The 25270-nt window shown below is 57.2% G+C and overlaps 10 protein-coding genes and 1 non-coding gene across 11 annotated transcripts; 6 read left to right on the top strand and 5 right to left on the bottom strand.

Annotated features, from left to right (window-relative positions):
- Positions 1-11: 11 nt before the first annotated feature.
- BCV69DRAFT_287773 (putative UBC5-E2 ubiquitin-conjugating enzyme) lies at positions 12-829 on the top strand (the record flags this gene model as incomplete). Its single annotated transcript, XM_025493585.1, has 5 exons — positions 12-38; positions 138-420; positions 512-577; positions 656-717; positions 812-829. The coding sequence occupies 5 exons, from the start codon at positions 12-14 to the stop codon at positions 827-829; spliced, it is 456 nt and encodes a 151-aa protein (XP_025347231.1).
- A 135-nt stretch (positions 830-964) lies between these two features.
- BCV69DRAFT_283602 (hypothetical protein) lies at positions 965-4144 on the bottom strand. The gene has a single exon (XM_025492770.1). The coding sequence runs from the start codon at positions 3909-3911 to the stop codon at positions 1101-1103; it is 2811 nt and encodes a 936-aa protein (XP_025347230.1). The 5' UTR covers positions 3912-4144; the 3' UTR covers positions 965-1100.
- A 202-nt stretch (positions 4145-4346) lies between these two features.
- Positions 4347-6214, top strand: BCV69DRAFT_283601 (hypothetical protein). Its single transcript, XM_025492769.1, has 2 exons — positions 4347-4605; positions 4702-6214. Exons 1-2 carry the CDS (start codon positions 4355-4357, stop codon positions 6131-6133), a joined length of 1683 nt encoding a protein of 560 aa, XP_025347229.1. The 5' UTR covers positions 4347-4354; the 3' UTR covers positions 6134-6214.
- Positions 6215-6550: 336 nt separating this feature from the next.
- BCV69DRAFT_250289 (putative 1,4-benzoquinone reductase) lies at positions 6551-7434 on the top strand (the record flags this gene model as incomplete). Its single annotated transcript, XM_025490374.1, has 4 exons — positions 6551-6586; positions 6689-6763; positions 6840-6890; positions 6982-7434. The coding sequence occupies 4 exons, from the start codon at positions 6551-6553 to the stop codon at positions 7432-7434; spliced, it is 615 nt and encodes a 204-aa protein (XP_025347228.1).
- A 69-nt stretch (positions 7435-7503) lies between these two features.
- BCV69DRAFT_283598 (Metallo-hydrolase/oxidoreductase) lies at positions 7504-8611 on the bottom strand. The gene is made up of 3 exons (XM_025492768.1): positions 8562-8611; positions 8027-8449; positions 7504-7950 (listed from the first exon to the last, which is right to left on the bottom strand). The coding sequence occupies exons 2-3, from the start codon at positions 8440-8442 to the stop codon at positions 7557-7559; spliced, it is 810 nt and encodes a 269-aa protein (XP_025347227.1). The 5' UTR covers positions 8443-8449; positions 8562-8611; the 3' UTR covers positions 7504-7556.
- Positions 8612-8900: 289 nt separating this feature from the next.
- Positions 8901-8998, bottom strand: BCV69DRAFT_t30. The gene has a single exon. It is a non-coding gene; the product is annotated as a tRNA-Gly (tRNA).
- A 2694-nt stretch (positions 8999-11692) lies between these two features.
- Positions 11693-14233, top strand: BCV69DRAFT_277855 (hypothetical protein; the record flags this gene model as incomplete). The annotated part of the gene is made up of 2 exons (XM_025491173.1): positions 11693-12724; positions 12827-14233. 2 exons carry the CDS (start codon positions 11693-11695, stop codon positions 14231-14233), a joined length of 2439 nt encoding a protein of 812 aa, XP_025347226.1.
- Positions 14234-15050: 817 nt separating this feature from the next.
- On the bottom strand, positions 15051-16771 carry BCV69DRAFT_218041 (hypothetical protein). Its single transcript, XM_025489798.1, has 2 exons — positions 16600-16771; positions 15051-16514 (listed from the first exon to the last, which is right to left on the bottom strand). Exons 1-2 carry the CDS (start codon positions 16677-16679, stop codon positions 15182-15184), a joined length of 1413 nt encoding a protein of 470 aa, XP_025347225.1. The 5' UTR covers positions 16680-16771; the 3' UTR covers positions 15051-15181.
- Positions 16772-16900: 129 nt separating this feature from the next.
- On the top strand, positions 16901-18800 carry BCV69DRAFT_283595 (hypothetical protein). The gene has a single exon (XM_025492767.1). The coding sequence runs from the start codon at positions 16980-16982 to the stop codon at positions 18576-18578; it is 1599 nt and encodes a 532-aa protein (XP_025347224.1). The 5' UTR covers positions 16901-16979; the 3' UTR covers positions 18579-18800.
- A 57-nt stretch (positions 18801-18857) lies between these two features.
- On the bottom strand, positions 18858-19326 carry BCV69DRAFT_250036 (cytochrome-c oxidase, subunit VIIa; the record flags this gene model as incomplete). Its single annotated transcript, XM_025490366.1, has 2 exons — positions 18858-18933; positions 19220-19326. The coding sequence occupies 2 exons, from the start codon at positions 19324-19326 to the stop codon at positions 18858-18860; spliced, it is 183 nt and encodes a 60-aa protein (XP_025347223.1).
- Positions 19327-19912: 586 nt separating this feature from the next.
- On the top strand, positions 19913-23542 carry BCV69DRAFT_299810 (hypothetical protein; the record flags this gene model as incomplete). The annotated part of the gene is made up of 2 exons (XM_025494371.1): positions 19913-20332; positions 20399-23542. 2 exons carry the CDS (start codon positions 19913-19915, stop codon positions 23540-23542), a joined length of 3564 nt encoding a protein of 1187 aa, XP_025347222.1.
- Positions 23543-25270: the final 1728 nt, after the last annotated feature.

The following is a 25270-nucleotide window of genomic DNA, read 5'->3' as shown; positions in this document are numbered from 1 at the left end:
CGTACGACAAGATGGCGAGCTCAAAGAGGATCTCAAAGGTGCGTCGCCGGTGAAGCGGGATGAGCTGCAGTAATGTCTGAACCTATTTACCTTTCCCCTCATTGCTCACTCCCACCTCTCCCTTCTGCTACCCTCAGGAGCTCGCCGAATTGACAAAAGAGCCCCTCGACGGCATCACCGTAGCAGCCGACGACTCTAACATCTACCAGTGGACTGCCATCGTCGAAGGACCGTCGGACTCACCCTACAAAGGAGGACACTTTAAACTCGCAGTAGACTTTCCCGTAGAGTACCCCTTCAAGGGACCTAAAGTCAAGTTTTTGACCAAGATCTACCACCCCAACATCGATGCCGATGGGAACCTCTGCTTGGGCATTTTGAAAAGCGAAGCTTGGAAGCCCAGCACAAAGGCTGCCACCGGTGCGTGCTCTAGGAACAAAGCAGACAGTATCACTTCTCCACGCGCTGACACCTCACTGACATGATCTTTGACTTTCGTCCGATTCTTCAGTGCTCCAGTCGATCCGACAGCTGTTAGAAGAGCCCAATCCAGACGACGCCCTTGTCGCTTCAATTGGTGAGGAAAGAGAGGGGGCCCGTTTCCCCTTGTACAGTCCCTTGCTCACACGACTATGTCTCCCAACACCCCTTGCAGCCGAAAAGTACAAGACAGATCGTGCAGGGTACAATAAGGCTGCCGCCGACTACACGAAACAGGTACGTAGATGTACTGCTAGCCAGAGTTCGAGTGTAGCTCTATACAGGGAATTGACATGCAATCCTGCCTTTACTCCGCTCTGCTTGCTTTCAGCACGCCAAGAAGGCTTGAGAGCAATTCAAAAATCACGTCTTTCACGAGACCTTGACCTTCCAGCACAGTCAGCAACTATCTTCATCGGAGGGCGAAGATGTCTTTCCCTTGTCATGGCCAGTCATAGGAGGGCAGCATAATGTCATACACACCTTGTTCGCTTCGTCGCTCTGAATGATTCCATTGATTCGGTACGTGTGATACAGGAAAGGACATGGGCGCATGGGTTGGCTCGTCAATATATACATACGCAATGGCGCAGAGCTGCCTACGAGTCCTGGAACACCATCTAGCTGCTCCCCTCCCCTCTCAACTCTCTTATTAACCGCTCACTTTCGGCTCTAACATCCTCTCCCTCCTTGAAGAAGTGGATTTCCGTCCCAGCAGGCATGATAGCCAGAGCTTTGTTGATCCTCACCTGCAAAGCAGGCGAGCGTCGTGTAGTTGTGGTAGAGCCAGAGCGAGGCGCAGCCGACGGTAAGGTTACGGGAGGCGTAGAGGCAGGGTCGAGCTGAGAGTCTGCCAGACGAGGCGCGGACAGGGTCCGTTCGGTAGGGGTGCCCGTCCGGGTCTTTGCCATCGTAGGACGAGGCTGCGGTGTCGAGGAGGCAGAAGCCGCACCGCTGCTGACGTCCTGCGAAGAGAAGAAGTCCTTCGCCCCTCCACGCTCTGCTGTCCTGCTGAGCGTAGGGCTTGTGGGTCGACTGCTCGCCCGTGACGAAGCCTCAGCAAAGGCCTTGACGGGTCGCTTGATCGCCTCGCCTGCTTTACGAGCCGCGGCCTTTCGACTTCGCTTCTCCTCTTCTCCAACATTGAATTCCTCCCTGGCAGATGTTGGACCGACGTAGCCTTCCGAGGTAACATCTCGCAGGTAGAGAGCCTTGATCTGGTGAGGCCGCTCTTTTGCCAGCTCGGAGTAGAGCTCGAGATCCAGCTCGCCCGTGTCTCCGACGAGGAGGAAGCCTGTCTCGGGGAAATCGTCCAGAATGGATACAATGGCAGCTCTTTTCCTGGCCGAGGCCGGCTGGAGCCAGGTAGAGAGCAAGGAGGCTTTGCCTGCGCCGGTATTGGCGACCGTGGGCCCATCACCGCCAGAGCCGCCTTCGGAGTCTTCTCGACTCTGCGAGCCTCCAGTATTGGCAGTCACTGTAGCTCCCTCGAAGTCAGAATTGTAGCTCTTGAGGTGAAGGTGGCCAGCAGGCATACCGGCATGATCGAGAAACTCCTTGATCGGTTTCCAAAGTTCGATGGGCGCATTGCTGACAAAGTGGATCCCAATCTGGTAATCTTGAGCGAGGGAATGGTACCACTCTGCCATCCCTGGTACGACGACTTCTGAATGAGGGAGGATGAACACTTGTCGAAAGACGGACTTGAAGCCTTGTACAACGCACGTTTGACGAATCGTGTCATCCACGTCCGATATGAGTCGAATCGGCGTCTGAGTCGAGGCGGAGCGGGCGAGGCTCAAAGGACACCATGGCGTAGTTGGGGGCGGTGTCGCAATAGCCTCCAGCGCGGCATGGGTAGTTGTTGGAGCCACATCTTCGAGTAGGACGGCCCTCGTGCGAAGGCCTTGCAGCCGATCCTCAAATACGCCAAGAGGTCCGAGGTTGACACGAAGTCGGAACATTCCGTTCAAGTCACTCTTGAGCTCCTGAGCTAAGAGTGTCTGCCAAGTACGCTCCGCTGTTCCTGGCTCGACAAACTCTCCTTGCACCTCGACCCGGACTTTACGCATGGCAACTCTGTAGATCCAGAAGTCGGCTAGACGCTCATTGAGGTTGTGGGTAAGCTGGTGAATCTCATCCAGCGTGCGGCTGGCCCATGCTTGCGATCCACCTACCAGCTGGGCATCGGCAGCAACGGTAGGATTTGAGGAGAGGGACAGCAGGGAAGCGGTGGAAGGCGTCCGACTTGGTGCCATGCGCTTCAGCTTTGTCAGTCGTGAAGGTCCTGCCGAGGGTGCTGAGCTCGAAGAAGTGGCTGTAGTGGAAGTAGCCGTAGTGTTCGAGGTCGCTGCCGACGAGACTGACGTCGTCGAAGGAGAAGTCAGGGATGGTGCTGAGCCCCCCTCGGCTGCTCGCACCGACTCCTTGACCGTCGAGGATCCATCGATCTCACCTGCTCTAGTCTGCGACTCTTCGACTCCTCGCACTCCTTGTTGTGCGCTGATTTGCGCCAATTCGGTCTTGGGTGGGGGTGGTGGAGGCGATGCAGCTTCTTCGTCCGAATCTGCAGTGTGCTTCTTTGCACCCGGCCCTTTGTCAGGCTCATCATGTACTCCGCCTTCTCCGTCAATGGGAAGAGCCCCGAGTTTGGAGACGAGCTTGCCCAAAGTCTCCTCGTGCATCCTATCTGTGATGCCTTCCACAAGCCTTTCACTGAGATGCTGCCGCTGATACTGACTCTCAGGTGACGTGAAGGTGCCGCTGGGCGTCTCGCCAGCGGGCGATGAACTCGCCCAGCCTTGAGGTACAGAAGGGAAGAAATGAGAGTCATCGACTGAAGTCTCACTGGGATGGAGTAGGAGTGAAGTGGACGAGGCGGATAGAGGCTTCGGTAGGCGAGCAAGCTGCTTGGCCATTAGATTGAACATGCGTTGTGCCCGACCATGAATTGCAGGTTTCCTGGCTACGAAGCCGCGAAGCGTAACGATGAGCTCCTCGTCTCCTCCTCCATCGCGACGCGTGAAGGTATATCCTGGGAGCAGGACGGGGTAGATGTCCTCTGGTGGTGAGTCCTTAAGACTCAAAGAGGATGTCGAGAAGCCGGCTGTCTGCGATGAGGTCACAGACTCGGGAATACGCGCTCTACTCCGGGGCCGGTAAGGAGCATAGCCGAGTCCAGGTGCTTGAGCTGCTGAGATTGAGCTGCTTTGACTTGCTCCTCCGTCGTTCCACTGCCTGATTGCTGGCCGAACCTCAGCCGCTTTTTGTTTTGCGGAAGCCTTCCAAGAGGACCAGTACTCCTTGCTGCCCACCTGGCTTGCCCCTTGCGAGACGCGCGCCCTGATATGGTAGCCCGTGATGCTCGTGGACGACGTCGAAGGTACATTCCGCTGCCCATCAGACTGTACCGTTTCCCGATATGAGCTCATTGCTCGTTGTGGATGCGATGGACGCTGCAGGCTGACTGAGGGTATATGGAGATTCCTGACGCAGACCAGCCGGCTGCATGGCCTCATCCAAGGTGTGATGTGCCGTCGTGAGATTGCGAGTGGATGGGGTGAATGAAGGGGTTAGATGATAGTGACTGCTGATCCCATATTCGACGAGCTATGAGTCTTCTGTCCTCGCAGACGGCGCCAGATATTGACTAGAAGGCCCTCGGTACTGCCGAAGGAGGCGGGGAGCGGTGCTGCCTGTGCATCTCCTCGTTCTCAAGCCAGGACCCTGACGGGCGGATCCGCGCGAGAGCAACAGAACGGACCGGAACCAGACCAAAGCCTGCATCGTCGCTCCCGCCTTGCAACCAACTACTGCTTCCGCCATTCGCGCTCGCCGACGACGTAGCTCTGACCTCCATCACTATCCCTCTGTCATGGCGTCCAACATCGACGACGAGCTCCTTGCACTGGCTGGTGGCGGCGAATCCTCGTCAGACGGCGAAGGAGCCGCCGTCGCTGCCTCTAGCCGTGGAGCTTCCAGTAAAGCCAAGAGGAATCAGAGGAAAGTAGCCGCTCAAGACTCGTCGGACGAAGATGCAGAAGGCAACAGTGACGACGATGATGAAGACTCCGGGCCTCTGTATCCGTACGATGGAAGCTACAAGGATTACGAGGACAAGATGAGGTGAGTCAGCAGCGAGGGGGTGAAGTCAGCAGAAGCTGCTACTCCTGCGTCGCACATTGTTCTCATCCCTTCTCGTCCATCGCACCGAACTCTCAGAATCGAGGCGCTGCCCCTCATCGAGCGAGAATCCATTCTGGCAACTCGGAGAGATGAGATTTTGTCTCGCGAGCGAGCTCGTCAACTGCGAGGGATGGTAGCGGCACAGCAAGGTCGCAAAGACGCATCTTCGAAGAAGAGAAAAGCTCCGAGTGCGAAGAAGGCAAAGTCGACTCGCAAGAAGCAGGCTCGGGCCGACAGTGACATGGACGAGGAGACGGATGATGAAGATGAAGAGGATGAGGACGACGATGAGGAGGAGGAGGACGAAGACGATGATGATCGCGCCGCTCGCAGTAGTGGCCGCGCTCGCAAGACGGTTGGTCAGAGTGAGACCCGCAACAAGACGCTACAAGAGCTTAGCGCCAATCGTCGCAAGAGGGCTGCGGGCAAGGCCAAGAGCGCAAGACATAGGGATGCTGATGAGTCGCGGCGTCGTGGACGGCGTTCCTCGTCCGACTCGGAAGATGAAGAGTCAGAGGAGAGCGAGGGTTACCTCGGCTCTGATACCGAGGCAAAGAGGACGAGTGGACGTCAGGGCAGGAGTCGGAGGGAAGAGGGTCCATTCGTTGCCCCTGACCTCGAAGACGTCAACAAGGCCCGCATTGGACGAGAAGACATCCTCAAGGTCATGTACCGTAAAGGTTGGGAGGACAAGCTCATCGGCAACTTTGTTCGCGTCGTTGCGGATGCTCAGAGGGACGAACGTACAGGCAAGACCGTCCAACGCTATCGAGCATACGAGATTGTTGGCTGGAAGACTGGCTCAAAGTGGTATCAAGTGGACACTGGAAAGTACACAAGGGTGAAGCTCGAGCTGAGATTCGCCCGCGAAAAGCACGAGAAGCAAATTCTCTTTGTTAGCAATTCGGACATTACAGCGGAGGAGTTTCAGCGTTATGAGCTGCAAGCTCGCGAGAGCCCTCAGCGACCTTCAAAGCGACAGGTGTTGGAACAAGCAGACGATTGGGAGGACTTTGTGAATGAGCCCTGGTCGGAGGAGGTCTTTACAGCCGTTGTCAAGGCGAGAAAAGCAGCGAAGCAAGAGGCTGAAGCTGCAAGGGGTGGTCTGACCAACGGGAACGGGAACGGCAAGCCCTCTCCACTCCAAAGAGCTCAGCAGCCTACGAATGGCGTCGGAGGAGCTGCAGCTGCGTCTGCCGATGCTCCGAAAGGTGAAGACGTTCTCCTCGCTGAGCTCAATGAACGCAACAGGCGCTCGGACCGCGAGAGGATCCTGGAGGCGGAAAGGAGACAGGCTGAAAACCGTCGTCTGGCTGCAAAAGCTGCTTTAGCTCGAGGCAGTGCCGCTGCAGGAGTCAACAGTGGGATAGTCTCTGGTAGCTCCACGCCTATGAGCCAGCTTGGGGAAGGAGCTGGGGTGAAGAAGCCCAGCGTTGTGGATGTGGAGATTGACCTGGGCGACTTCTAGAACGGACACATGATGGAATCAAATACCTTATTTCCCACCATATGGGTACAGTGATTGCAGTTTTTGGCGGAAGCGAGAGGAGCGGGAGAGCTGTCTCCGATGGAGGAGGATTATCGGAGACAGCGAACGCATCGCGATTCTCCGTATTGGTCGCAATGCTAGCATGGCAACGACAGCCATGGCGTGATCTCCGTATGTATGTGTAGCTTACCCGCTTCCGATCCGTCCGGACATAAGTCCCTGCACAGACCATTCCATCCGGACTCGATGTTCGTGTTGCGTGGCCAACTCACCCACTCACTCACTGCTGGCTTCTCCTGCATCACTTCCTGAACAACACTGTCACTGCTCGCATCTCCCTTCCACCCCGCTCATAGATTCATTGCCCGCCTATCTGACTAGACAAGACAAACAAAAATGGCTTCCATCGCAGTCATCGTCTGGTCCCTCTACGTGAGTAGAAGCTGTGTGGATGAGTGAGGACTACGTCCCTGTGTTGACGTGCAAGGGAGTCTCCTTCTGACCGTCTCGCATATACCGTTTCCTCCTACACAGGGCCACATCTCCAAGCTCTCGGAACCCATCATCGAGGGTCTGAAGAAGTCGGGCGCCAATGTTGAGGTCTTCCAGGTGAGTAGTGACAGTGAATGAGGTGAAGTCGTGCGGCGGTTAAGCTGATATGCTCACCTCTCCTATGTGTGAAAAGTTCGCTGAGACTCTCCCCGGCGAGGTCATTGAGAAGATGCATGGCAACAAGGTGCGTATACGAGGTGTCAGAGCCAGTCCATGCCTTGCTGGCGGCTGATCCTCTCTCCCTGCTCTCCGCATCTCTCTCCTCTTTGCTGCAGGAAGCCACTGCCTCTCTCCCGGTGATTCAGCCCGACGACCTCAAACGCTTCGACGGCTACGTCCTCGGTTTCCCCACCCGTTACGGACGTGCCCCCGCGCAAGTCTCATCCTTCTTCGACCAGACCGGAGCTCTTTGGTTCTCTGGCGCCCTGGTCGGCAAGTTCGGTGCCATCTTCACCTCGACTGCTTCCCAGCATGGAGGACAGGAGACGACTGCTCTCACCACCATTCCCTGGTTTGCCCACCACGGCATCATCTACGTTCCTCTTGGCTACATTGCACCTGAATTGAATGACGTCGAGAGTGTGGGAGGAGGGTCTGCCTGGGGCGCTTCAACTGTCGCTGGCGATGGCAGCAAGCAGCCCACCAAGAATGACCTCAGCATTGCCTTGCAGCAGGGTACACACTTTGGCAAGGTCGTCAGCCAGTACGTCAAGGGAGCCGCCAAGTAGAGGGGCGGAGACTGGCGTTTGCAGACTATCAACTCTCACTATAGAGTCACATCAGTCCTCAACGTAGAGCCTCGCACATGGATGCAATGGAATCGCTTTGTTTCGTTGGTGAACAATCGGGTCTACAATTGTGCCATCATCTTGCCTGCATTCTTGAGTTCCCTCAGCACCTTCATCGTCTCAATCTCCCCCTTACCCTCGGTCCCCACCTTTTTCTGCACCTCTGCATCTCCCACGAGCATAAAGACGTTGTGCTTCTTCTCATCCGCAATGGTGTACACGCCTGTAGTCACACCGTTGTTCCTCTTGTTGCGCAGATCCTCGGCCAGGGACTGGATGGCGGGGCGGTCCGGCAAGACGCCAGCGCTAAAGGCGACGTTGCTGCGTGTGTACTCGTGTCCACACATTACGACTGTGTCGCCGGGGAGAGAAGCGAGCGTCTTGTTGAGGGAAGTGTGCATCTGCTCTGGGGTGCCTTCGAAGAAGCGACCGCAACCAGAGATGAAGAGCGTGTCACTAGAAGAAGGAGGAAGGAAAGGGTACGGTCAGACTTTCCGACGCTGAGCGCGTTGCCATCTTAGGATCTACCCACCCAGTAAAGACGGCCCTCTTGACCTCTCCTTCCGGTACGCTGTCACGCTTATCCTCGAGGAAGAAAGCAATCGAGTCCTGCGTGTGGCATGGCGTTGCATAGCACTTGACCTTGATGCTCTCTCCAATGTCAAACGTCGAGCCATCTTTGACGAGCTCATTCATCACAGGCGTGTCGCTTCCAGCCCAGATGGTTGCCTTGGGGTAGGCCTTTGCAAAGTCGCCGTTCCCGCCAGAGTGATCCTGGTGGTGGTGCGTGGTGATGCAGCCTTGCACCGACGAGAGGCCAGCGCTGGAGGCGGCGGATTGCACCTTGGACAGGGTGAAGGGGTCAATGAAGACACCCGAGTTGGATGGAGTGTCGACTACGACGTAGGCATAGTTGTCGTCGCGGACGGGGACAGGGATGACCTTCATTGTGGAGCTGAGCGGACAGAAGGGCAAGAGAAAGGGGAAGGTCAGCTGCACGGCTGGCGGTTGGACAGTCTGTCTGCCGAAGAGGATCACGACCTCCCATACCTCCTCGTCGCACTCACCGAGCTGAGCTGGAGAAGGATCGTAGGCCGAGGGAATGTGAGAGTCGAGGGATGCGCATCATTGGAAGGGAAGCAATACCAGTCCGGCCATCTCCAGAGTCGTATGACATTAGGCGGGCGGGCGCACGGGCATGCCGATCCTTCGCCGGCGCACCTCCACCTGCGATGCGGAAGCGAGGCGGTGGGCCAAATGTGCGGAAGCCCAGGCGCGCGCGGCAGAATTTTGCGGGAAGGCGAGCAGGCCGTCTGGCAAAACGCAGCACCCTAGCACCAAAGAGCAGGTCTCCCGAAGAACGCAACGAAAAGAGATGTACGAAATGCAAAAGGTATGATCGTTGTTGCGTTGACGGGGAATCGAACCCCGCTCTCACGCTTAACAATGCGAGTTGTTATCGCAGATTGGAAGGCGAGAATCATAACCACTAGACCATCAACGCCCTTGGATGATATTTCGAATGATGAAGGCCTACAAGAAGGTCCTCTGCTTGGAAAGGAAGCCTGAAGCGGAGCCCTTTCCTTGAATTGCTGCTTCTTCGTTGTCAGCTCGTTGAAACCACAGATTGTACGGCAAGAATCATAACCACTCGACCATCAACGCGCTGGGATGATATTTCGAATGTTGAAGGCCTACAAGAAGGTCCTCTGCTTGGAAAGGAAGCCTCGGCTTTGCCTCGACTCCCTGAATGTCCTCGTTCGAGCTACTTGCGCCTCACCTTGAAACCCTGCTGCGTCGGTATACTTGTCCAGCTGCGCTAACTTCCGCCTGGTTCCGTTTCGGCTACTCCCGCTGCCGTTTCAACGGGTTCCCCCTCCTCTCCCGTTCCGAATCCTGCGCTTCCGCCTCCGTTGCAGAATGCCTTGTGCCGTTTGACTTCCTTGCTCTACAAAGGAACGGCTGTTGCTTCCCTCGAACAATGGAGCGAGGCTTCGTCAGGCTCATCAAGGCGTACCCATAGGTCACCATGGTATTGCAGTCTCGATGTTCCTGTCATGAATCTTGCTGCATACGACAGAAGGGAGCTTCGGTCAGCAATGCAACGCAGGGTGCACTCGCTACGCCTCCCTACCAGTCACACGCGCGCGAGCGCAGTCCATCGACCTTTGCGTTCTCCAGGACCGCTCAAGCCTTACCGTTGCTGATTGTTCATTGCTGTTGCGATTACAACGGGCTCAAGTACCTCTCACGCTAGTCGCCCCAGTGCAAACGCGGGAGCGATCGGGACCGCTATGCTCCGATACGTTGCCATTGCTTCGACTCGACCCTAAGTTCGAGTACACTCGGCTTCAGCGGTCATTGTCTACACCATTGTCGCTGTGAGACGGCGTAAGTACCGAATGGCGGGATCAGATTGGTTCGCGCCTCTCGCAATAGCAAGCTGACTCACACCGGCGTGCGAGCAAACGGAAGGATGGACGGACGATGGTGGTCCGGAGTCAAGAGGCATGGGAAGCGGCGCTTTCGCCGCTTGACCCTCTCGCCCTCCTCGCTCACAACCTCCTTCGCTCTCAAACGTCCTCTATTCTTCCCCGGCTCCTCTCAGCCGCCCCAACGACTCACACCGTCACATGCACATGGTCACACGGGGCAGCACGGACTTCTCCGGCGGATGTCGGGAGGGTACGGGTGATCAGAGAAGTTGTGCCTGATGAGTCGCTACTCTGTGCCTGATGAGTCACGGCCTCGTCCTTGGACTATGACTTCAGTCGTCTGCACTCGTGCCCATGACCTCCGCCTCTGCTTGTTCCCTCGCTTTCGTCAACATTCTCTCTTCCCATCTGCATCACCTAGCAGGTATATAAAGCCGGCCTTTTGACCTCGTCGCAGCCGTCTCCCCTTCTTCTCTCAGAGCTTCACGACAACCCACTCCCTCTACCGATATCCTCCACCGACCTGCCCCTCTCCCATGCTCTCCAGGTCTGCCACTCTCAACATCCATCGAGACGTCTGCCCCAACTCCACTCCTCGACGATCCCACTTGACACTGCGCCTTCTCCGTGTACTATGCACATCACAGCCAAGATAGCATACGAAGCTTACACACTACCACCAAAGACCACGATCCTCACCGACTCAACTGCAGACCACTCACGAGACAGCGAATGACACGGCACACAGATGTTCAATTCTTCACAGCACTCGGGCAGAAGCTGCAAAAGCATACATACTCCACTACCTCCCTGCTTGAGACACGCGCAAGACTTAGGAATTCTGCCAGCCCTCAGCACCAAAGTGATGAACCGTTGATCTACGGTGACTGCACAAGACGCTGCTTGCTGTGCTTTGGGTTCATATGGAGAAGAAAGGATGAGAGGCCTTCGACAACGGAATACTCAGTGAGTTCGGTGAATACCTGCGAGAACAGGAGGAACAAGAGGCTCACACCTCCGCGTTTTCTGTCCAATGACTCAGTGGGAGACAAATCAGAAGGGAATCGAGACCTATCGATATAACGCTGGCAATTAGAGATTCAAGCGCTCGAATCATAAGATTCAGCTCAGGACATAAGCAACACTATGAGCCTCATATCGCCGATGCGAGATAGAGTTGGAGGATCTAAAGAGAGGAACGAACGACGCCCACGAGGCGCACTACGAGCACAGCCAAGGCTAATGACCCAAGAGATTCGAGAACATATAAGGGCTTTGACTCAAGGGAGAACCGACTTTAAGCAGATCAACGAGTCAAGGTGAGTAGCGGTGAAGCTACGGACGCATCAGAGTCGTTCGCACTGACACAAGACGACCTTTCACACACAGACATCAGAGTCGAAGTACCGCAACAATTCAGCAAAGGCTGGAGGGCTTCGGCTCCCTCCCCTCTCTCATTCACTCGTCCAGTCATAGCCTCACACCTCGCAACCCCCTGCTACCAACAAGATGGTTAAGGCACAGGCCTCCTCAGACAGACCTGTCAAGTGAAGTGCCAAGGAAGACACTCCGGCGCCACTTCCCTGCCACCCAACGCCTCAGCACGGTGGCCTCCAGTGTGAACCCCACATCGCCTACCGCGACTGCACGTCGACCGGGCACCTCGTACAGGCCATCTTGGCTTGCGAGCGCCTCACCACCGCGACATGCTCCACCCCCTCCTGGATCGGCGTTTGCCCCCCGAGCAGTATATGCCTTTCAGGATGTCTGGCCTTTCGAGGTCAGCAAACCCTCAGGCCGCCGCTGGAGGCCCTCCTTTGCCTTCTGCTCCTATCAGAAGCCCTCCTCTCCCTCTTCTTGCCGCTGGAGGTCCTTCCCTACTTCCTATTGCTACTTCTGGAAGCGCTCTTCCTGGCTTTGTGGCTACCCCACCCCTCGCGACAGAGCTCACAGCTGCCGCTGCCGCCCCGGGCACAGTCAGAGAGGCCCTCGCCGCCGCTGCCACTGCGCTCGCCATGGTAACGACTGCCGTACAGGAAGCAAACACGGCCGTAGAGGATGCCGAGATTGCCGTACAGGCCGCATCCGCCACTGTAGCCACGAATACACCTGCCTCGTCCTCCGCCCGTCCTCAATTCATCGTCGCCTCACCGACCGCATCCTCACTAAGCGCCGCCTCCAGAGCCACCTCTCGCCCGCCCATCTTCAATGCCTCTCGCCGACCCACAGCCTCTGCCTCGAGACCCGGCTTCGATGCATCTAGCGCCGCAGCCAGCGCTCCCTCTCGCCAGCCCACCCTCAATACCTCTCGCCAGCCTGCTCAAGATACCGCTCGCCAGCCTCCCGCCAGCTCCTCGAGGTCCGCCACCCCTCGTCGCACCGCCAACGCCTCCAGCCCAACCACTCGCCGCTCAGCGTCTACCTCCCCGCTTGCTGCCGTCGCTGCTACCCTTGCTGCTGGTGCATCGTCTACTGCACTTCCACCTGCTGCCGTCATCCAAGCGCAGCGTCTGAAGCGTAGCGACATGACGGAATGTAAGCCGGCAGAGGCATACAAGCAGCTGGAGACAACAAGATCGCAATGGCAGGGCTATCACGCTGCACCAAGGCCCAGCACAGCGCCGGCGTCTCATCCCTTCTCTGCGCAGATCTTGCAGCAAGAGAGGGCAAAGCGAGCACAGACGCCGCTGGAAGATGCTGAGGCAGAAGCGATCTGGCAGCTGTGTCCGCCAATCTTCGAGACGCTGGCACAAGGAGGCCCACTGGCACCGCTCATGGACGATGGCACCCTGCAAGTCAGCAGCAGCGAGGACGTCGGCTCACGAGCACAGGCACACGGCACAGGGCCAAGCGCTCGCGGACATCAGCATTGGGTGACATTCTACGTAAGAGAATAGACTCCTAACACTGGTGTGACAGTAGGGGCAGTTCTGCAGGCGTTCGAGGAGGCCCATCCAGTGCAGAGGCACTGGGTGGCAGAGGCTAAGCGGGCTCCCAACCAGATCACGATCAGATACGCAGGGATCTGCATCGATGGCGAGCCAGCATGGCGGCTAGAGCAGAATGAAGACTCGGCAGAAGCTTCTGAGGACTCTTCGAAGGGGATCACCACCACTCGTATCCTCAAATTCATGTCAAAGTTCTCTGAGCAGGGGATCTGGCGGACCTATGCTGTGCCAATCCTTGAGCTGCCAGCACTGGGCCCAACAAGGATACCGTTGCAGACGCTGGTGGATTCCTACGGCTGGATCTGCGCTTCCATTGCACCCACCACTCTGCCCCTGGCTGTGACACGGCAAATGCGTCTCAAGCAAAGCAATGCCGTCGTTGCACCCAGGGAGGCTGCGCTGATTCACTGCGGAGCTATAGGCAGCCCAATGTTGAATTCGGCCAGTCACGGCGGACTGGGCACTCTGGACGGCGTGGGGTTCCCTCCCAGAGTGCAGGCGCTCCGGCTTCAGGTAGCTCAAGCCTGCAGCGGTCCCCGTCCTCCCCTCGGCGGCTTCGGGCAAGAGGTATTGGAGAGAATTGCGCAGCTGTTTCGCAGCACCGCTGCTGCTCTGTCTCTTCCCGTGGCGTCGCATATCATCGCTTCGACCACCCTCTACGCCGCGGCTCCGGGCAGGTCGTTTCACATCCTCAAGGACGTGACGGCCGAAGACATCGCCGGTGAGGCTACGCGATTCGGAGCGTTTGCTGGACCTGGCTTGTCCTCTTTCCGGAATGCAATGGCCTGGGCAACTGGTCAACGCAGCGAAGGAGAGAGCCTGGAGCTGATGGGGCCCAGTGCGGACATCTGGCCTTTTGCTGCCCCCCGCATGGACCACCTCGTCCAGTACTGTGCTCTGCTGCGGGACCTCCTCACGGTGCGAAAGAAAGCCGGCTGCTCGGACGTCCTTGTCATCCGTTCGGGTGACGGCTACAACTGCTTGATCACTCGCCGCGGCCTGTCTTCGCGCTCGCCCGACCACAGCCCAGGGTCGATGAAGACAGAGGCAATCTTGCAGGAGGCCGGGACGTTACACGTGATCGAGGTAGGAGAGGATCGCATGCCCTCAATCGTAGTCTTCCATGCGGGCTGTATAAAGTACAACGGTGACTACATGGTGGAGAGGGATCTGCAGGTGCTTTGCGGGCTGGTAGTCCTGAAATACCTCATTCTCCTCAAGCATGTACGGCCGCGGATTGATCTAGGGGATTCTGTGGCTGCAGCACAGGCAGAGTCGCACATGCTGGGTCTCGAGGGAGCTGGTGGTAGTCCGCAACAGGGTCTTTCGCCGATACAGCTCCCTGTGCTCCCGTAAGCTGGCCTCGTGTGGCAGGGCGCAAGTCGCAGCTCCCGACGCTGATTTCTGGGGGGCATACGGCGATTCAAGGTGCTGCGAGAAAGACGCTGGTGGGGGGCCTCGTCCAGATCAAGACGAAGCCGGCAGGCCCTCAGCGGGAGACGCAGTGGGAGGCCCTGATGGTCGAAAGTGGTGGGACGCTGAAGGGACTTCCTCTCCCGAAGCACGTCAAGACCAGGGACGACCCAGCCGACATCGCCGCATACCGCTCTTGGTTCCTTGAGCGACCAGACGACGTCGAGCTGCATCAGTCAGCGGTGGGGACCCGGGAGGAAAGGGGGGCAACACGAGCGGCAAAGAGGCATCAGATGTCGCCTCGCAAGGTGGCCCTGGTCGTCGGCGCTGACCGCCATGGCAGGTACTTCAGAGCACAATCGCCTCAGACTGCTCGGAGCGGACTCGCCCGGTGCAAGCGACGCTCAGGTGCCTGGCTAGAGGAGACTTGGTACAGCTGTTCCACTGTAAGAGCTTGAGCTCCATTAGGCTGCACACCCAGTAGTAGTCACGAATAGTGATACGAGTCATAGCCGAAGTCTATCTCAACCTCTTATGCACCGTATCTGCCTTCACAAGTCCTTCACCTTGATTGAGCCGAATTGATGTCATTGTACTTAGATTGCGATCAGCACTTGTATCTCCTTGCTCGCCACCAATGATACTTTGACGTTCATCATTAGCTTAGACACCATCTGCTGTAAACTCCTCGTGTTGCAGAAGAGCGCAGGAGGAAGACTAGCAGCCAAGCTCTGACTGCTCCACCGCTCCACCCGTCTGACACTGATAGTCACAGCATGGCTGTTTGATTTGATTCCCTCTCGACGAGAAGAGGCGATGAATTGAATGGGTATGAATGATGTACAGTGCACAAGGATCTGTCTATAGCGTGTCCTCTGCACCCGCGGGCGATCAGCTTCTCACCCCACGGGTAGCGCCCCTACTCTTGAGTACCGAGCTGGTAATCTTCCATTGTGCCCTCTGCACCGCTCGTATCTCCGGCGTGGGGCTCTTTTCCTCCCTCTTCGTCCTCGCATAGAAGCTCTTCACCGGCAACTCTCTAGCCGGAAGCCAGTAGGGGATCTTTTCTCCAGCTAGCTTGCCGGCCCGCTTTGCAGCGGCTACTTGTGCGGATTGATCGTTGAAGAAGGCGGCTACCTCGTCTTCGTCTACACCTCCCTCCCGGAGCTTCCTCTTTGGCCTCTTCCTCGCATGGCCCTTGAGGAGCTCATAGACGACGTCATCTGCGTCCTCTTCCTCATCCTCATAAGACACTTCGATGGTTCCGTCGTCCCGTAGTAGACTCGGTGCAGAGTCGACCTGTTGCTTTGCATGACTCTTGCTGCGTCCTGGATGATTCTCTGGTGGCTCTGGACGAGATTGACTTTGCGCTAGAAGGGCAGAGTGGGATTCGGAAGAGGTCGATGGGGTCCGACCACGTCCAACACCGACACGTTTGCCGAGTGCGGTCGCTGAGATTGCTGTTGGCCTGGCGCTCGAACTGTCGTCAGACCTAGCGCTAGGCTTGACTACCCTTCGTCTTTGTGACACCGGCTTGAGTGAGGGCGGCGATACAGAGATCCATACGTTCCACTTCGACTCTGCTGAGCTGGAAGAGCTTGCGCTGGCCTGATCTGATGCTGCGAGTGAGGTGTCCACCGCTGCTATCTCTTCTCGCGCTTTGTGTAGGACGGTCGGCTCTCGATTAGGAGCCCTTCGCAACCTCCTCGAGGGTCGCCCCCCAGCAGATGACTCGAAGCCGAATGGCTCAGCTTCGCTCGCACCGCTACTCGACCCACGAAGCGGATCCCGCAACGTCTGCCCACGAGCTCTCTTCCCACTTGAATGACACTGACTGGAAGAGGCCAGAGGACTAGTGGCAGGGCTTGCCGCTTCATCGCGAGAGATCCAACTCGGCTTTGCGGCAGAGTCGTGGTCGAAGATGCTGGAAGGTGGCTCGGATAAGAGGGACGAGGATGTGGATCCGCAGGGGGATGGAGGATCCCTGGGTGATGCTGGGGGCGAAGAGAGGGGCGAGCTGGTATCGGAGCGCATATCTGGTGATCGTGTGAGGGAGGATGCTGTTGCTTGAGTTGTGTGGCGGAAGGTGCTTCCTTGCGAGGCCGAAGCAGTGGCGCCAGTGCGCCAGTCGAGGTGGTCTATGGGAGAGCTGCTAGGCACGATCGATCGAAATCGCTTTACTCCTGAAGATTCAGCAAAGTAACCATAGCATCTCTGAGGTGGCCTGAATGGATGTGCAGAGTAGGAGTCGTCGCTGGTGAGAGGTTGCAATTCCTCTGCTGATCGGTGAGGCGCGTCTCGGAACTTACCTCGCCCTGGAGAAAGGTCCGGAAGAAGACTCGCCTTCCGGTTGATCACCACTTGGCCGTTGGTACTGCAATCCCAGCATGGCGATGAGGATGAAGGACCTGCCTTCAAGGCCGGAAGTGTGCAGATCTGTGGTAGGTACCTTAGAAAGAGCTGCTGATGAGGAACCATCGGAAGCAAAAGGCAAGTCCAAAAAACGCCGGACGTGTTTCGCGTCGTGTTGTGGAGAAGGCAGCCAATTTCCCTCGGCCAAGCCACGGCGGCGTAGGGCCACAGGCGTACATTTCGACATTCTCCCCTACCATCGTCCCTTCCTCACCACTCAACACCTCCTCACTCATCATCTTCTACCACTGGCCTCGACTTCCTTGTGCAGCCCAATATGGGCTGCTCAATCTGTCTCGAGGGATTCACCGAAGAAGATGTAGGGGACACAAGACCAGCCTGCCTGCCATGTGGGCACCTCTATCATCTGGCTTGTGCAAAGACGTGGCTACAGACCAGCCAACGCGACTACTGCCCTCTATGCGGCAAGACGCCTGGTAAAACGACCAAGGTGACAGACCTCCTATCCCTCTATCCAAGCGCTCCTCACGACGTCAATGCCATCCAAGCGGCCATCAACAGCGATGACACGAGCTGGATGTCGGCCCTCAAGGGCTTCACCCATGCCGAAGCCCACCAGCTCTTTGATAATCTCACCGATCTGACCACGGATCTCCAGACCTGGATCTCGGCAACAGTAGGCGTCAGGGTGGTAGCAACCAAGAGAGCAGGAGAGAAGGTGTACAGACTCATCGCTGCGACGGCCAACGATGAAGAGAAAGTTCTCGCTTTCGAGGAAGCTATGTTACAACTCGATGAAGTGATTCAGCTTTTCGACGAGAAGGCTTCGAAGTTAGACGAGCAGATGGAAAAGGTCGAAAAGCAACGTTCCGAACTAGCAGCCAACAAGAAGCGCTTTGCCGAACACATTGCGAAGCACAATGATCGTCTAGCTCGCGCTGCAGCTCACGAAGCCGCAAACGAAACGCGTAGCGCTGAGCTTCGTGCACGGAAGGAGAAGCTCCTTGCTGAACAGGAAGCATGGGCCGACACCAAGAAACGCATGGAAGTCGAAGTCTCAAGGGCCAAAGAGAAGGCACTCGAGAGCGCCCAGTCTGCTACTCGAGCACACGTTGAGGCTCGACAGACAGTAGCAGCAAAGGAGATAGAGGTGCAGCGCAAGAAGACCGAGGCCGAGGAAATGGTTGCCGCTGCCGTGGCACGACAGAGGGAAGCCGAAGCGGAGCGAGAAGAGACCAGGGCAAAGAACAATGCCTTGGCAGAGACTATGAGGACCCTTCAGAGGCAACTTCAGGAGCAGAGGAACTCCAGACTGGAGGAGAAGAAGAAGCGCCGAAAGGAGCAGGACGAGCATCACACAGAGGTGCAACGACTGCAGAGTCGTCTGACCGCTGCTGAGGCTCAGCTTCGCACTCAAGGACCGGAAGGCAGTGACAGGCTAGCCAGCCGACATCACTCCCCTAGTGCCACTGACCTCTTGCAAGCCTCACCCGTTCTTTCTCGAGGCCACAAGAGGTCAACTCCATCGGTCTCAAGTGTAATGGAAGCAGACGGGTCCATGTCACTGGTAATCGAGATGCCCAAGTTGGGCAAAGCATCACGACGCGGAGCTGACGATGGATGGGACTCAGACGAAGTCGACTCCTTACCAATGCCGGGCATGCCACGCCATCGCGGTGCTGCTTCCTTGACCAAGTCATTTTCGCATCATAGTTCCCTCTCGATGCGTCAGCCTCTCACAACGAAGTGCAACTCAGTAGACACCAACTCTTCTACCATCGGATCTCTCGCCGCTGATGGCGTACCCAACCATCGTCCCGTGGGCAAGCTTCGCAGGACTGACCCGGCCACGGCGGATATGAGCAAAAGGTCGGCCGCCGGACCTAGACAAAGGGTCAAGGAAGGCGGGTACTGATCCCCCACTCGCGTGCACACGCATAGCATACCACACCTTTAGGTCTCTAGAACCAGCATCGTCTCGACTCAGCATTCCCCACCCTGTATACTCTTCCTCAAGCAAGCATGATACCTGTCACCCAATTGTCTACATAGACGACCCTTAGAGATCCAGCTCCATTCTGCGAGGCGTTTTCAATGTAAAAGTTTGTCATTGCGAGGCAAATCTCATCCGAGCAGGCCTGACAGACAGGATGAATCCGCATGTCCTCCTCGATGTGTGTGTGTATGTGTATATCTACTGGTTCTGAGAAGCCTGCAGCTTGGCGTAGTAGGCGTCGCGCCTCTGAACCGAGGGGAGGTGCACTCCGTACCTGGATTGGTGGGAAGGATTTAAGGGGGGTAGGAAAGGGCATGGGGGGTGAGCAAGCCCGTCTGGATATCTGGGATACTTTTCGAGGCGCCAAGACTAGTGTCGAGCCTAGAAGACACGGCCGTTGAGTGTCATCTACCCCTCGCAACGCCCAAAGCAACGCTCTCCCTAGGAACGCACCCCCACCTCATCAAAACTGGCCTACACCGGCGTGACTGCCCATGATGCTTCACCCTCGCGTGTTCTGTCGTGAGCAGAGTGATTGCCAATCTAATTGCTCTACTCACCAGTATCCGTAGCCGAGGGCTGTTCCTCCTCCGAGTGCGACGGAAAGGTCGAGGATCAAGCGCTTGCGCAGCTTGCCGGTGATAGCAGGGATTCCGTAGGCGGGCATCTGTCAGTGGGGAAAGGGGAAAGGACACGGGAATAGTCAGGAAGGTATCTGAGATATGCTCTCTGGCGTCGCGTGTACGCACTGTGATGTTATAGAATGGTATGAGGTGCGGGTAAGGGCTGGTATGATGATTGGGATTGGTGAGACGAAGGTCGTGGCTTGAAGTTGTCCTTCGGCCAGATCCGCCTGCCCTGCCCTGCCCTGCCCGCCCGTCTGGCCGGATGATTTGCGCGGCTCCGAATCCATCGGCTGCTTCCGTCCAGGCCAGCCTGGCCCAGTGGCCGGACGCACACCGCTCATCTCCGGCGAGGGGGAAGCCTGCCTGGCTCCACAAGATCACCGCCCGCCCGCTCGCCCCCCCGATCCCCGCCTTCCCCATCTGAACATCCCCACGCCATTCCCTCTTGTCCCATCAGCCGCAAGCTCCTTATCACACACCTAGCACTCAATTAGAAGAAGCACTTTGATCACCATCTCTCACAAACCTCACACGCCAGCGCTCACAGTCAACGATAAGCTGTTGAACTTCCTCTGATCTGCCCGCAACACCTTCGCAGTCCGGGACCAATTCCCCCCTCTCTTCGCCATGGCCTATGTACAGGTGGCCAAGGCACTGTACGACTACGAGGCCCAAGGAGAAGACGAGCTCAACCTCAAGGAAGACGACTCTCTGTACATCTTGGAGAACGACGATGCAGACTGGTTCAAGGCCAAGCTGCGTCGGCTCAATCCTGATGGAACTCCCGTCGAGCAAAGTGATGACGAGGCAGAGATTGGTCTCGTGCCGGCCAACTATGTCGAGGAAGCTGAGCCAATTCGGCTCAGTCGGGCACTTTACGACTATGAAGCGCAGAACGAGGACGAGCTGTCCATTGCAGAAGACGAATTGTTGAGGGTCTACGAGTCTGACGGTCTCTGGCTCCTCGTAAAGAAGCAAGGACACGATTCGCTGGGCGAGGGGGGAGTCGGCAATCTGGGTTATGTGCCTGCAAACTACGTAGACGAGGTGAGTAAGGGATGTGCTATGATGTCTGATATGCTACCACTAATGCAGCATCCCTCCCTTTGTTAGATGGAAGCTGTGGACACTGATGGGGCAGCAGAAGTTGTAGACGAGCCTCCCCAGGCCAGTGCATCATACTTTGCTCCCCGGTCCACCAGTATCCCTACCATCAACACTTCTGCACCAGCAGTCGACAAGACGGACGAGATTAAGATGTGGGCCGTCTCGATACTGGACGCCAAGAAAAAGAAGAAGAAGGGTACCCTTGGAATCGGCAACGGCTCTCTCTTCTTTGCTTCCGACTCGGACAAGACCCCAGTTCAGAAGATCCCGGTGCTGAAGATTACCTCTTACACGATCGAGAACAAGGGCAAGCAATTACGCGTCGAGCTTGATTCAAGTGCTGGAGTAGAGGGAGATCTGATGACCTTTGCATGCGAGAAGAAGGAAGGGGATGAGCTCATCAGCAAGCTGGACGAGAGCCGCGGGAAAGCAGAAAGGGTAGCAGCAGCAGAGGAGCAGAAGCAACAAGCACCCGAAGAAGAAGAGGAAGAACAGGCATACGAGACCCCAGTCGCACCTGTTGCACCTGCTGCATCCCGGCCTCCAGTCGCAGCAGCGGCCCCAACTCTGCCACCTCCTCAGCGTACCAACTCTTCTAGTCTGCTCCCACCTCCGCAACGTCGGACAGGCATAAGTCCGAGTGCGTCTTCCCCATCAACGCCCCTCAGAGAGACACCGCCTGCACCAGCAACGAATGGTCACTCGCGTGGCGAGCCATGCGTTGCTCTGTACGACTTTGAAGCCCAGGGCGACGATGAATTGGGTGTAGGAGAGAATGAAAGCCTTACACTGCTGGAGCGGGAGAATGATGACTGGTGGAAAGTTCGTAATGCTCAAGGTCAGGAAGGAGTCGTACCGGCTAGCTATATTGAAGTCGCAGAAGGTGGAGCTGCTGGTCAGGCAGAAGAGGCTACTCCGCAAGACGCAGAGGCCGATGCAGAAGCTGCAAGGCAACGAGAAGAGGCCGAGAGGGAGCAACTTCTCGCTGCCGAGCAACGTCGAAAGGAAGCTCGCGATAGGTTGGCCAGGGAGGCTGAGGAGAGACGCAGGCGAGAGGCTCTCAAGGCTCAGCCTGCTCCTACACCCCCTACCACAGCCAGGAGCACAGTCGCTGCTGACGGTGCTCGAGCAGCGGCCAAGGACGTCAAGATCCCCGAAGGGCGATCGGCGCCTGCACGGCCAAAGGAGGCCGGCAGCAAAGCCAAGCCTGCCCCGAGCAGGACTAGAGTCTGGCACGATCGAAGTGGCCAATTCAGGGTCGAGGCTGAGTTCTTGGGCTTCAATCAAGGCAAGCTTCGCCTGCACAAGCTCAATGGAGTTGTCATCGAAGTCGCCATCGAGAAGATGTCGAAGCCGGACATCCAATATCTCGAAGAAGTGACCGGAAAGCCTCTTTTGCCGAGAAGGGACAAGGCTGCAGCTGAGTCTAGTCGTGGGTCTGCTTCGGGCGGTGGTAGTGATCCGCGACAGAGCGAGCGAGAGCGGGAACGGCGAAAGGAGAAGGAGCGTGAAGCTCGCCGGCGACAGGCGGCCGCACGTGGACCTCGTCGTAACATCGATTGGTTCGAATTCTTCCTGGCCGCTGGGGTAGATGTGCATGACTGCACGCGATATGCAACTGCCTTTGAGAGAGACAACATCGATGACACTATCCTGCCCGACATGGAGCCCACAACGCTGAGATCTCTAGGTCTGCGAGAGGGCGACAATATCAGGGTCATGAAGTTCATTGAGCGCAAGTACAAGCCTCAGCGCTCAACGAGCGGCATGACACAGAGCGATATCGCAAAGCAGATGAAGGCTGACGAGGAGTTAGCAAAGAAGCTGCAAGAGCAGGAGCGTGGGGCTAAGGGAGGTGGATCAGAGTCTCCAGGCCTCTTCTCTGGCCCAGACGGCGCCCTGAAGAACAACACTCGACGAGGCAGACCGACTCCCAAGGCATCGACGAGTGGAGTCGATGCGGCCTCCATCGCTGCCGCGGGCGAGAGTCTGGATCGCATCACCAGTCCGGCCCAACGTAGCAATACCTCGAGTCCAAACATCGATCGCGGATCCAGCCAAGCCAAGGCCACTCCTTCTACCAAGTCCAGTGGCTTCGATGACGACGCTTGGACACCCCGTCCCAATAGCGCAAAGCCAGCTTCGCCACCACCGCCTGCAAAAGCGGCCACTCCTGTTCCACCTCCCGCCCCTAAAGCCCCTACACCTCCTCCAGCTCCAGCCCCGGCCCCGGCACCTGTCGAACCTGCAAAGCCTGCTGACCCCAATTCGGCTCTGTTCGAGAAGTTGGCCGCTATGAAGGCTCCTTCTGCCGCAGAACAGCAGCGTCCAGGTGCTAGCCCGAACTCTTCTTTCATGGGCTCGGGCGGCTACAATCCCAACGGTGCGCGGGGGCCAATGGCTCCAGTGCCACAGAATCAGGGCCTGTTGCAACCGCTCATCTCCACCCAGGGTACTGGCCAATTTGTCCCAACTCGCAATGGCATGATGGGCCAGCAGGCAACGGGGATGATGGGCCAGCAGCCGACGGGTTGGGGAGGTATGCAACAGCAGCCGACTGGCTTCTACGGCGGCAGCGGATTCCAGCAGCAGCAGCCTCAGCAGACTGGCTTCGGAGGCATGACTTCTCAGCCCACGGGCTGGATGGGCTCACAGCAGACTGCAATGTCTACCAATATCTCTGGATTCGCTTCACCGCAACCGCAATCCTCGCCTGCGTTCCAGAACCAGCAGCAGCAGCAGCAACAGCCTCAACAGACGGGCATCTCTGCACAGCAGACTGGTATGGGTCAGAATGGAGGCGCAGCTGGAGCCGGAGACAAATATGGAGCTGGCAACATCTTTGCTCAGATGAAGAGTGGTCAATTTGGCAAGGACACCAACAATGCTGCTCAGCCTCCGGCCAAATATGACGCTTTGAGACCACAGCCCACTGGCTGGTCCCCGGCAGGTGTGCAGCAACCTCAACAGACAGGCGCATTCGGAGGAGGAATGTACCCTCAACAGACGGGCATGGGCATGGGGATGATGCAGCCGCAATACACTGCAATGCAGCAGCAGCCGGGCGGGATGATGTATGGGCAGCAGACTGGGTTCAATGGCCAAGGCCAGTATGGGCAGCAAGGCTATGGTTATCAGCAGCAATACTGAGCCCGCTCCCCATTACGCATCGAGCGTCGGGATTGCGCGTCTGAATCGTGCTGACAATTGCGGTCGTTGTCCTATCCTGCGTGTTCAATATCCGTTTCCTGCTCTACCATCCTTGTTTCATTGACGCCCAATGATACGCCATGTTCACGATTGCCTCTATCCTCCCGCATTGAGTGTATGTGCCTTGCTGCGCGCATGTGATTGTATCCTCGCGTCGTCGCGTGGTGATTTATGTCTAGCCAGGTCCTGCCTGCAATTGGGCGTCAAAAGCAGGTTCAGGTCTTATCTCGCCCTTTCGTCTCTACGGCTCTTTTCCTCATTATTTTCCTCTGCTGTGCGAAGAGGCCGTGCTTCCTTGCCGACGTCCCTCCCCGCATGCCAGGTCCCGTCCTGGTCAAAGCACGGAATGCTCGCTTCGTTAACCGAGGTTCAAAAATGGCCACAGGCATCGACCAGGAACCACAAGATGGAGCAGCTCGCAGTCTTCTCGCGCCCTCCAAGCTGATCTCGTGTGACTAGAGTCTCCTTGGATGCGACTTTACACTGGGCAGGGGGCTCATGTGCGGAAAAGAATGTCCAGCCAGCGATCTTTCTCGGGATCTTTCCGAGGTACATCGACGGAAGTACCGTTGTGTTGGAGCTCAGAGGGGTGATGCTGAAAGCGGAGCGTGCACCCACAGCGGAGCGGAGCGGGGGCCCTGGCGCCCTGACCAAGTCTTGCTCTGCTCTCTTTCCCTCTGTGGCATGTGCCGTCAGAAGGGACGTCGGGCGTCGGGGGGTTGGGTAGACGGCAGGCGCCAGGCGGCACTTGGCAGGGAGCCAGGCAGTGCGCTTGAGCTTCGGAGCGATCGGCGGAGCATCCAAGGTTCGTCGCGTGGCTTTTGTAGTTAGGCGGGCAGGCAGCTCAGCTCTAATGGTACCACATGTTGACTCAAGGAGGGGACGAGCGCTGCCCTGGGCTCCCTACCCTCTCCCTCTCTCTCTCTCGCCTCCCGCCAATCGGGGATAGAGGCATGGACCGCGTGCGAAAGGTACCGTAGTGGTGGTGTGCGTACCTCTGCCATGATATCTCTGTAGTGGCACTTTGGTTGGTAGACAGGGGAAAATGAGAAGTGACAATGCCGCCCCATTTAGCCACGTCCAAGACCTCGGGGTTAATGCCCGGCCTGCCTGCTCTCCTCGCCCGCCGGCCCAGCTGGGGATGAGACAAACGCGCCTTTACCATACGTCTCGCCTCCCCTTCTGTCTATCGCTGCCTACCCTACCCCCCTGACCCGTCTTGAGCTCGTCCCCTCTTCCCACGATCATCTCTCTTTTCCTTCTTTCTGAACGCATTCACCGTCCCAATTCGACGCCACTTTGCTCATACCCTGTGTGCTTTTACCATCAAGGCCGCTGCCAAGACATCCGTACCACAGACTCACGGCACGCACACGCAGGCAGGGTCTTCCAACTCAGCCAGCAAGCGACTCCTTCATCGCACACATCTATTCACGACCAGAATCCGAAACCGGGGAATCCGAGCAGCAAAGCACTCGGCGTCCCCATCTCACCCAGCCTTCGGCATTACCCTCAAGGACGCACCACTCGGCCCCACTTCATCTCCTCCTCCTCCTCCTCCTCGACGTCATCTTCATCACGATACCACTTGTGCCATAGCATTGTCAACCTCGCCGCCTAGCCGCCCAATCCACGCTCGCTTCATCACCGGTATACCCTCCTTCACCG

This window comes from Pseudomicrostroma glucosiphilum (assembly GCF_003144135.1).
Source record: "Pseudomicrostroma glucosiphilum strain MCA 4718 unplaced genomic scaffold BCV69scaffold_9, whole genome shotgun sequence".
NCBI classification, from domain to species: Eukaryota; Fungi; Basidiomycota; class Exobasidiomycetes; order Microstromatales; family Microstromataceae; genus Microstroma; species Microstroma glucosiphilum.
Note: the sequence above shows the minus strand (reverse complement) of the source record. Positions and strands in the feature narration are given on the sequence as shown.

What these genes read in the sequence shown, in the direction of transcription:
- BCV69DRAFT_283598 (XM_025492768.1), bottom strand. Translation starts at nt 8,442, where the DNA reads ATGAAGGTCATCCCTGTCCCCGTCCGCGACGACAACTATGCCTACGTC. An exon ending in AAGAGGGCCGTCTTTACTGG is followed by an intron (nt 7,951 to 8,026) that starts GTGGGTAGATCC and finishes TCCTTCTTCTAG; the next exon opens with TGACACGCTCTTCATCTCTG.
- BCV69DRAFT_283602 (XM_025492770.1), bottom strand. Translation starts at nt 3,911, where the DNA reads ATGAGCTCATATCGGGAAACGGTACAGTCTGATGGGCAGCGGAATGTA.
- BCV69DRAFT_283601 (XM_025492769.1), top strand. Translation starts at nt 4,355, where the DNA reads ATGGCGTCCAACATCGACGACGAGCTCCTTGCACTGGCTGGTGGCGGC. An exon ending in GATTACGAGGACAAGATGAG is followed by an intron (nt 4,606 to 4,701) that starts GTGAGTCAGCAG and finishes CCGAACTCTCAG; the next exon opens with AATCGAGGCGCTGCCCCTCA.
- BCV69DRAFT_218041 (XM_025489798.1), bottom strand. Translation starts at nt 16,679, where the DNA reads ATGCTGGGATTGCAGTACCAACGGCCAAGTGGTGATCAACCGGAAGGC. An exon ending in GGACCTTTCTCCAGGGCGAG is followed by an intron (nt 16,515 to 16,599) that starts GTAAGTTCCGAG and finishes ACATCCATTCAG; the next exon opens with GCCACCTCAGAGATGCTATG.
- BCV69DRAFT_283595 (XM_025492767.1), top strand. Translation starts at nt 16,980, where the DNA reads ATGGGCTGCTCAATCTGTCTCGAGGGATTCACCGAAGAAGATGTAGGG.